This window comes from Canis lupus, chromosome 25 (genome assembly GCF_003254725.2).
Source record: "Canis lupus dingo isolate Sandy chromosome 25, ASM325472v2, whole genome shotgun sequence".
NCBI lineage: Eukaryota > Metazoa > Chordata > Mammalia > Carnivora > Canidae > Canis > Canis lupus.
The window spans coordinates 12293814-12304498 of record NC_064267.1 but is presented as its reverse complement, the minus strand read 5'-3'; the positions used below and the strand labels follow the sequence as shown (position 1 = coordinate 12304498).

The window sequence follows — 10685 nt, the reverse complement described above, 5'->3', positions numbered from 1 at the left end:
CTTAGTAAACTTTGCCCTCCTAGGTACTGGCACATAATAGGCATTGCATAAATGTTCTTTGAATTGAGGTTTTTTGTTTTTTAATGAGCAGATGTTTTCTATTTCTGTGTTTAACCTTGTTTTCCTGTGGATTTTATCAAACTAGAATGTTTTGGATTTTAGAGGGCTCCTAACCATTTTGTAATTGGGATTACTAAGTCTCCCACATGATGTGGAAAGATCAGGAAACCTCAAACTTTATTTTCCAGCAGTTTGTGATAACCTCACTTTCTGTTGGCCCATGTAAAATGAGGGTGTTACCTATGTGTATATAGGGATTGAACCAAATGATTCCCAGATGTCCTTTGTGCACTTAGTGTCTATGACTGTTCCCCTGATCACCAGATGACATAATTGTGACAAAAGATATGGCAGAGGATAAAATCCTCAGTTCAGGAGGGCTGGTGAAGGTGAAAATATTGAGCAAAAGAAAGTCTGTAAATAGAACTGGCTTAGGGAAGTTCTTAGGGCAGATCATCAGAAAATTGAACTCTTCCATCTGCTGTACAGTGTGCCAATTTTCTAATGCGCTGTTAATGGCAATAATGGAACTGTGATCTACCTAAAACATTTTTGGTAATGGGGTTTCCTGGGTGGCTCAGTCCGGCTTTATGAGAGACAGATAGGTGGAGGGAGAAGCAAGCTCCCTGCAGAGAACCTGATGCAGGATTAGATCCCTGGACCTAAACTTGAGCCACACACCCTTTCTAAAATAAAATCTTTTAAAAACCTTTGGTATTGGATTAGGCTTTTAAAATAGTTATTCTCACAATAGAGTTAAAGACATTTTCCTGAGTCTCGATTAGTTTTAAGTTGCTTTCCTGTTTTTTTTTTACAATTTTTTTTTTTTAAGATTTTATTCACAAGAGACAGAGAGCAGAAGAGACATAGGCAGAAGCAGCTCCATGCAGGGAGCCTGATGTGGGATTCGATCCTGGATCCCAGGATCACGCCCTGAGCAAAAGGCAGACGCTCAACCTCTGAGCCACTCAGGCATCCCTTAAGTTGCTTTCCTAAAGGGTTATAGCAGTTGGTACTCTGAATTAGTGAAAGAAAGTGCTTGTCTGCACTCTTATCAGCTCTGGTTATTATAATTCAGTCTTTGGTAATTCTGTGGAAGGAAATACTGCATTTTTTTAAAGTTGGCTTCAGCTTCTGTTTTTTTTTTTTTTTCTTTTATTTATTCACGAGATACCAGCAGAAGGAGAAGCAGGTTTCATGGCAGGGAGCTTGACCTGGGACTCGATCCCAGGTCTCCAGGATCTCGCCCCGGGCTGAAGGTGGCGCTAAACCGCTGAGCCACCTGGGCTGCCCCTGGTTTCCTTTTCTGCAATCTGCTGGATCTTATTTCTCTGACCTCCAGATTCTGAAGTGCGTTATATTCAAGCCCTGCATCATATGGTCAGTGCCCACCTTTCTGACCTATTTCCAGCTCTAAAGTCCTGTTCACTTATGCTAGCTTTGCAATGCCTCAAATAGGCCAACTATACACTTGCTTCAGCTTTTGTAGGCTTAAGCTTAAATAGGATTCCCATTGTCCTCTATTTTCAGTCTCCAGTTTTTCCAAGACTGTCACAACACTAAACTGCTTCCTCTTGCTCTATCCTTTTTTTCTTTAAAGTACTTAACCAGTGCCGGTAAGTTTCATTTTGTTGGGGAGTCTTTTTAATCAACATTCTTGAGGTAGGGAATACTTAACTATTACCTACTCTATTAGGAAAGGGGGGCCAGCCCAGTTGGCTCAGCGGTCTAGCACTGCCTTCAGCCTGGGGTGTGATCCTGGGGATCGGGGATCAAGTCCCACATCAGGCTCCCTATGTGGAGCCTGCTTCTCCCTCTGCCTGTTTCTCTGCCTCTCTCTTTCATGAATAAATAAAATCTTTAAAAAAAAAAAAAAGACAAACTGAAGGAGGTTACTACTTAGGAGCAGTAAGACACTAAGCTATATAAAACAAGGTAAGGACATCATAGGATGTAAAAGGACAGCAGAAGGGAGAGAATTCATGTTGACATGGTTCATGCTTCTGCTCTTATGTCACTGGTTATTCTTAGTCTCATGTATCCTTGACCCTTTGACTTGGTGCTTCCTTGACTTCAGTCTACAGACTTGTGAAAAACAGCAAATTAAGTTAAGCTGCTCTTGTGCCTTCCTTGTCCCTTTCATAACTTAATTTCCTGATCTCCAAATCTGGCTTCTGTCCCCACCACTCCTATGAAACTATTCTCATAGGTTACTAACTAGTAATATGACTTTGATTTTTTTATCTCCTTGATATTTGACAGTGCCAACAAATTATTTTCTGTTCCAGAGGCTTCTGCTGTCATACTTCAACCAGGTTCTATTTATCTCATCCATCCACTTTTTTCTGGTCCCTCTCCTTGATGCCCCACATCTGTCTCTGTTCTCTACTTTCAGAGTGATCTAAGCCAATGGTTCTCAAGTATGATTCCCCACCTGGCATCAACATTTTGGGGGAACTTGTTAAAAATGTGTGCCACTACATAAAATTCTAGGTGAGCCCAGAACTTCACAGTCTTTGTGGGTGACTTGAGTTCCTTGTTCAAGTTAGAATCACTGACCTGTCCTTACCATTAATACACTTGAGACTCATTTTGGAGCTCACTTTCTCTGAAACTATTTCCAACTCCCTTTTGGACAGCTCCATCTGGGTATCCTGCAAATACACAGATTAGTTTGAAGGGGTTGAAGTTTAGTTTGAAGAAACAAATTGCATCGAATTCCCTTAGCTTTGAGTAATGTATGTACACTGATGAATTGTGCCTGCATTGAAATGCAGGTCCTTTTAAATAACAAGTAATTGTTAGAAATTGTGAAATTATAAATGAATCTCTTACTATACAATTCCCTTTTCTACACTTGATGAGAAAGAAGAAAAATGTTTTAACTATAAAACTTCCTGCCCTAGGTCTTAAGTTAGAGCCATAACCATAAACGAAGGTGCATGGCTTCTTGAATCTTGATTCTCTTCTGATTGAACCAAGTATCTTTTAAGGACCTCTGTTTTTGTTCAGTTGACCGCAGTCCCAAGGGTTGAGTAAAATATGTCACACTCAGTGTTGTGGCAGAAAAAATTACAGTTTCGTATCTCTTAGTGTTCTCACTAGTGTCCATGTTTTCCCCTGTGCTGTGGTGGGGGGAGAAAGTGGAAAAAAGCAATTTTGCTAAAATGTAGCAGTAAAAGTTGCTAAAATATAAACAAAGGTCTGTCTTGTTTTTTGAGCACAAGAGAAAACAATTGGATTTGGAATACAAGTGTGTATCCCACCTGCACTTAACATTAAGGAAAACAGGGATCCCTGGGTGGCTTAGCGGTTTAGCGCCTGCCTTTGGCCCAGGGCACGAGTCCTGGAGTCCCGGGATGGAGTCCCACATCGGGCTCCCGGCATGGAGCCTGCTTCTCCCTCCTCCTGTGTCTCTGCCCCTTCTCTCTATGTCTATCATAAATAAATAAATATTTTAAAAAATTAAGGAAAACAATTGGTGGTGTTCATACAAAAGCTTTCCGAAAATCTGTTAGACAAGTTACTTAGTTGTGAATAGCTGTGAGGCAGCATCTGCAGATAGTATTGCTGAGGCAGAAAGTGTGTACAGAGGAGTGAATAAGCAGCCCAGGATTTCTGTATTGTGATTTCTTTTCAAGCTGCAAATGTGTGTGGTGAGGAGTAACTGACAGGCTAGCTCATAAAGTCTCAAATGGAAAAGGCATAGAAAAATATTCACACTCTTAACTTTCCTAGCAAGATTGGAATTTATGAAAATCATTTGATGTGGAAAAGAAACGCAGTGAGGTACTCTATTGTCTCTGAAATGAGGTTTTGCTTAGCTCAAGTGAGGATGTGATTGAACTTTTTGCTCCTGAGCAAGAAGGAGGTTCAGAATAATTGCTTATGGAAGATAAGGAAGTAAGCAGTTCTAAGATCCGAGAGCATAGATGATACTCTGTTCTTCATATGCTCCTAGCACTGACCCTGTTATATATAGTCAGGATTACCCTCCTCAGGAAGAGTTCAGTGGCTTTACATAGCCTCCAGATAAAGTCCTGAGCATGGCATTCATTGCCATCCACAGTCTGATCTGCAACTTTTTGGGTCATCCACTGCATCCTTCTAACGTTTGTGACTACTCCTAGCTCCCCAGACTTGCATTACACTTCCTATTTTCATGATTTTACGCATGCTGTTCCTTCAACTTGACATACCATCTCCCACCCTCTGTGTTTCCACCTACCAAATATTACTCATGCTCAGAGACTGGGCCATTTCTTCCTGTAACTTTCCATGATTGCTGCCACCCCCCTTCCCCATTCAGATTTAATTCTCCCCATTGCAGCTCTATTGGAGTTGGCACCCTGACCTGCTTTGTCATTCCTTTTACAAGACCGGAATGTTTTCATTCTGCGCTCTACATTGATGGAAAATGCCAAGACTTGAAATCAGAGGGATTGAGGTGTCTTCTGAGTGGCTCTATGACTGGCTAAGTCATTAAACTTGTCTGAAGCTCAATTTAGGACATATTTAACCCATTTTACAAGCTTAAGATAAAAGAAGAAATCTATAAGGATTTTTTAGTAAACTCACAAATTTATGAGGGATAATTTCACTATGGGGATGTCTATGAAAGCAAGCAGGAATGTCTTATACTTTGTCATCCCCTCAGTAAATGATTGGTAATTGAAAATTTGCTTTTCTTCAGTCTGTACCAGCACTTAATAGAGCCTTGCAGCAAGTAGATTTTCAATAATTTTGACTGTTTATGAAATAAAGTAGGGATCTGGTAGAGAAGCACAGTTTTTATTCTAGTGAAATTATCTAAAGATAGTCTGTGAATCTCCAATAAGCTCAGTGTTCAAGGATTTATCATACACAGGAAAGAGTTGATATTAGGAGGTGATGGATGGTGGAGGGAGATGTTCTTGAACTAGAGAAGGACCCTTGGCCGTTTTGCCTCAGGGCTAGAAATCAAGCTTACTTGGCTGGTAAATGGTTAATAACTTCCCAAGACTGATATTTGCGAATTGCCAAATTCTGCCCTTCACACTCATTCTAAACACCCACAAGATTTGTGTATCCATATCTGTGCCTACGCATTTCCATTATCATTTTAAAACCACTTCAGTATGCCTGTGTTGTATTGGTTGCAGTACAATTTTACATAACTCTGGACACAAAGAAATCCAAAATGAAACAGAGCACAAGCAGCAACATTTAGGCAAGGCTATTTATAATGTTCAGTAACAGTTCGGTAACATATTGTTTGTATTAAAAGGTCATGGATTATCTTGTCTATTTGCAAATGCAAAGAGCTTTCCAAGGAGAATTGAATAACATTTTGAGCTCTGAGCAAAGGTACAATGTGAATGCAAAGTGGAACATAATGATCAGTGGGCAGAGTCTTAGGAATCTTACTTATTGGGTGACCTTAAACTAAAATGATCTTATTCCTGACAAGGAATGTAAGATGGGGAATGAGGTGTAAAGATAAGTCCAAGAAAGTGCTCTTTTCCCTTGAGAGTTTTGCAATTTAATCCCAGGAAAATGAAAGGTGTTTGTGGCAGATTCCATTGATTCCTACTCAGCAGTGATCCCATCTTCTATCTCTTGATTTTTAATGGGGGAGCAAGGTATCTACTAGCTCCTGGAGAGGAATGAGGGTTGTTCTAAGATCCCAGTCTTCTTTGCTGGATACTTGGATAAACTTTTTCTTAGCTTCTCAGTTCTAGAGATTGAGAGGTAACAAGTCTGCTGAGTATTGAGAATTATTTTATCTCATAATAAAAAGAAACGAAAGAATAGAGTCCCACACTTCCTTCTTGCTTTGGTAAGGACTTGCTGTTTGGTGAAGCAGGGCCATTTTGTGTTCAAGGAGAACCACGAGCATCTGGGACACAAGCACTTGGACCCCTATCACTGAACAGCTGAAGGATCCCTGGGACCTACTAGTTTCAAGGTTGTTCTGTAAATAGTAACTGTCTTTATGGTGCCTTCTCTCCTGTCAAGGAAGGAGATGCCCTGCTTCAAGTCTTTCCAGTTAAACAGAAGTTTAACAGAAGGGGATTGCCTTCTAAGCTGCCAAAAGTCAGTTGCTATTGAAATACAGCAGCTCAACTCAGGACATTTCCTGGAATGCTCTCTCTTGAGAGTAGGTTTCTCTCGAAACAAAGGTATTAAGATAATGGCTGAACATATGACTTCTGTCTTTTCCGGTTCAAACAGTGAAGCCATTCATTTATTCATTCAGGAAGTTGGTCTGTGAACAAAGGACCTAGTAAGTTCCAGGTACCACTATGTGCTGGTGCTAAAGACACAAGCTAGAGTCTCTGCCCTCCTGGGGACAGTCATGAAACAAATTCTACAGAAAGTGACAGTTGAGATCAGTGTTGCCACATCCTAAGAATGAGGAACCAGGAGAGAGGGGTCCGAGTGGCAGCACTGATCAAAGAAAGCTTCCAAGAGAGGAGTAAATAAGTCACTGTTTATTCCTAGTCTACTGCAGAGTCCTGAAGAATTCCACTGAGAAGTGAAGAGAGCAGCAGGGATGGAGTAGGGGAGACACCAAGGAGTATAGGCACTAGAAATGGTGGAACTTGGACATGAGAGTGGAGTCAAGGATGACTCACAGGTTGCTGGTTTGGACTTCTGAGTAGATGGAAGGAACACGAATTAGTGTGGTTGGTTGCAAAAATTGGACAGTATTAGCGATGGAGAATTGGTCAGAGCTCCTAGGGGATGGAATGTGTATGGAGCATTGACTAATGAGCGGACTCAACCAAGGCCAGCGGCAGGGTCCCGGCTTGGAGGCGGAGCTGCACACCATCACTGCCACCAAGGGGCCTTCACCTATCTGGAGCCAGATCACCATGACTGCAGATAGATCCCTTATACTGCTGCTAATCAGGGCTTTACCCTCCAGCTTTTTCCTTATTAATGTCATCTCTCAGAACCTTCTGAAAATAAAAAGGGCAGGGATGCCTGGGTGGCTCAGCGGTTGAGCGTCTGCCTTTGGCTCAGGGTGTGATCCCCGGGGCCTGGGATCAATCCCCGCACCGCACCGGGCTTCCCTGCCTGCTTCTCCCTCTGCCTATGTCTCTGCCCCCCCTCTCTGTGTCTCTCATGAATAAATACATGAGCTCTTTAAAAAGGGGGGGGGGGTGGGATGGACAAGATACTCAACAGGAGTTTATCCCTCCCGTTGTTGCAGAAACAAACATCCTACTGATTGCACTTTCTCCTCTCTTTCCTCCAGCTCCTAACTGACCTCGGGTCCACCCCACTGCGGGGTGGCGGGGGCCCCAGGGCTACGCGGGCCCAGCCTGAGGAGAGGCATGGCACGCTCGGGGACCGCGGCGGTCCTTCGGGGGCCGGCGGGGAGCGAGTCAGGCGGCGAAGGGGTGCGCACGCCTCCCGCAGCCGGGTGGGTCCCCGCGGGGAGGGGCGGGGGGCGGAGCCCGAGGCGGTGGCCGCGCCCCCACCGCGCGCGCCCAGCGCTTTAAGAGCGCTCGCCGGGGCAGCTCGCTCGCCGCCGCGGTCTCCGCGCACCCGAGCGTCGGCGCCCGCTGCTCGCGAGCCGGTCCGGGGCGGCCGGCGCGGGGCCCTGCAGGCTTGCGCTCTCCATGCGGCCGCCCACCATGTCTGGGCACTGTCTGCTCGCGCCCATCCCCGAGTCTTCCTCCGACTACCTCCTGCCCAAGGACGTCAAGCTGGCCGTGCTGGGCGCCGGCCGCGTGGGCAAGAGCGGTGAGCGCCGGGGACCGCGCGGGGACGACGGGGCCTCGTGGGCGCGGGGGGCAGGAGGAGCGCCGGGGCGAGCCTGCCCGTGTCTGCGCCGGCCCCGGCTCTCTGTCCCCCGCCACCGCTTTCCCCGCTGCTCCCCCGGGCGCCCTCCTCCTGCTCCCGCCTGGCTCGGCCCCCGCGGCAGGTGGACACCTGCAGCCGCAGCCGCCGCGCCCCCGCGGGACAGCGTGGCGCCCGCACCTTTGGCTTCGCCGAGCCTCCGGACCTGGGTCAGACCCGCTGTTCCGAGGCCCAGAGCCCGCTTTGACGGTTCTGTCCCGGTCCTTTAACTGATTTTCCTGTTTTTTTTTTTTTCTCCTTTTCAGCAATGATCGTGCGCTTCCTGACCAAGAGATTCATTGGCGATTATGAACCCAATACAGGTTAGAATAATTTCGTGCTCTCTGCTCGTGTGGCTGCATGCTCCGACGTTCTTTTTTCTAATATAAGTGTGGGAATTGAAAAGCAAACTCTTCCTTGGTTCCACAGGCAAGTTGTACTCACGGCTTGTCTACGTGGAGGGAGACCAGCTATCCTTGCAGATCCAGGACACGCCGGGTGGCATCCAGGTAAGGACAGCAGGAAGCCAACAACAGCTCAGCACCTTACACACACCCTGGGGGCTCCGCAGCAGGAGCGAGATGCAAGATGTGGCCACACACCTGTTTTGCGCTTGATGAAGGCGTGGATTGTCCCTCGGTGGGCTGTTAGAAACCCTCCTGGTGGGGACCGGGTGAGTGAACGCTTAGAGAGGCAGCTTCTTCCTGCCTGCCGCCTGGAAAGGGGAGAGAGATAGTTAACCTGGCAGAGGCACCGCTACTTGCAGGGAGGGGCTCACCGCCTCTCTCAGAGCTGGGCCATGGAACCATTAACAAAACGGTTGTGGTGGGGGGCAGCCCGGGTGGCTCAGCGGTTTAGCGCCGCGCGCAGGGGCTGATCTTGGAGACCTGGGATCGAGTCCCACGTCGGGCTCCCTGCATGGAGCCTGCTTCTCCCTCTGCCCGTGTCTCTGCCTCTCTTTCTCTCTCTCTCTCTCTCTGTGTGACTATCATAAATAAATTTAAAAAAATTAAAAATTAAAAAAAAAAAACTGTTGCGGTGGGATTCTAGGGAGGGTCTTCTCCCCTAGCAAGGGCTGCAGGAGTGCTTCTGTTTCTAACCCATCCCCCAAGTCAGTTAATTGCAACCAGATAACCCCCTGGCAAGCAGTCAGGAATTTAACTTGATTAACAAGTTATTAATTGCTCTCCCTCCCAGGGAGGAAAGGTCTTGTGGAAGAGCAGAAAGAAGGAATTTGTTTCTGTAACATTCTCCAAAAGGACATGCTAAAAATATTTTTATGGGCTTGGGAAAAGATATTTATCTTGGCTTATTTTCAAAGTTTTGTTTATCCTCAGCTCCCTAAAGATTGCGCCATTCCTCCTTGAAAGTTCTCACTGAAGTCTTTCTTCAGTCAGCTGGGGCTCACCAAAGAATACCTGCCAAGCAGAGGGTTTAAAGATAATGCATTGGTGACAGCCAATAAAATAACCCATGCAGGGACCTTGCTTGTCCTGCATCTAAAGCCTCCTTCTGCAGAAGCTAAGTAGAATCTGAACACTGTCTTTTTGATTTCTTTTTTGAACGTTTTCTCCAAGGGTTACTTTGATGTTATTTTGAATCCTCTCCCACTGAGGGCTTCCTTCATCCAGACTTGTTTTGATCTTTCTCAGGTCCAAGACAACCTCACCCAGGTAGTTGATTCCCTGTCCAAATGCGTGCAGTGGGCCGAGGGCTTTCTGCTGGTCTACTCCATCACAGACTATGACAGCTACCAGTCCATCCGCCCCCTTTATCAGCATATCCGCAAGGTCCACCCTGACTCCAGGGCCCCTGTGATCATCGTGGGCAACAAGGGGGACCTTCTGCATGCCCGGCAGGTGCAAACACACGATGGCATTCAACTAGCCAACGAGCTGGGCAGCCTGTTCCTTGAAATTTCCACCAGCGAAAACTATGAGGACGTGTGTGATGTGTTTCAACATCTCTGTAAGGAAGTGAGCAAGCTACACAGCATCAGTGGGGAGAGGAGGAGAGCCTCCATCATTCCCCGGCCACGCTCTCCCAACATGCAAGACCTCAAGAGGCGCTTCAAGCAGGCTCTATCTTCCAAAGTCAAGGCCCCCTCTGCAGTGGGGTAAACCCTTCTCACATAGACTCGGCTCCTTTTCATTGTGCATTTGTGCAGCTGAAAAGACTGGGGATCTCCCTTTTTAATTGCACATTCAAAGTTTATTTTTATACAAACTATTGGTTTTCAAGTGTATGTGTATTTCTGAAAATTCAGTGATTGCCTAGATGTTGGATAGAGGGTTTTTTTTTTAATAAAATAATTTTTTTTTATTGTAACTGCTAGCCACTTTTCCATTAAAGGCAAAATGGCAACATTGCTCCTTGTTTTTTAAATATCTCTTTATAGAAATCATACTTGCACCAGAGCCCAGAACAGCTCCATGTTTGCCCTTAGTCTGAACTCCTATTGGTGTCTTGCATTGCAGTAAGGGGGCTGATATAGAGGGAATGAATCTGTTGTGGGAGAAAGGAAAGAATGTGGGGGAGGAAAGATTTGAGCAACTGCAGGATGTCTTTGATTGGGGCACTTTGCCACAGGCATGAAATTGATACCATGTAGTTTTCAAGGGAAGGGGTTCATTGTATGCTGGTGCTAACAAATTGCAAACATGAATAACAGTTTTATTTATTGGTTCAAATAGAAGTCTACACTCTCTACCCATACTAAAAAAAACAAAAATTCCTCATGTCAATAAGTACACCTTACCTGGAGTTCCTTAAAAATTCTCCTTCCTGGGGCACCT

General features: G+C 45.6%; 1 protein-coding gene across 1 annotated transcript; it reads left to right on the top strand.

Annotated features, from left to right (window-relative positions):
- The first annotated feature begins 7567 nt into the window (after positions 1 to 7567).
- Positions 7568 to 10259, top strand: RASL11A (RAS like family 11 member A). The gene is made up of 4 exons (XM_025462641.3): positions 7568 to 7794; positions 8157 to 8213; positions 8320 to 8399; positions 9543 to 10259. Exons 1-4 carry the CDS (start codon positions 7671 to 7673, stop codon positions 10008 to 10010), a joined length of 729 nt encoding a protein of 242 aa, XP_025318426.1. The 5' UTR covers positions 7568 to 7670; the 3' UTR covers positions 10011 to 10259.
- The last annotated feature ends 426 nt before the right edge of the window (positions 10260 to 10685 follow it).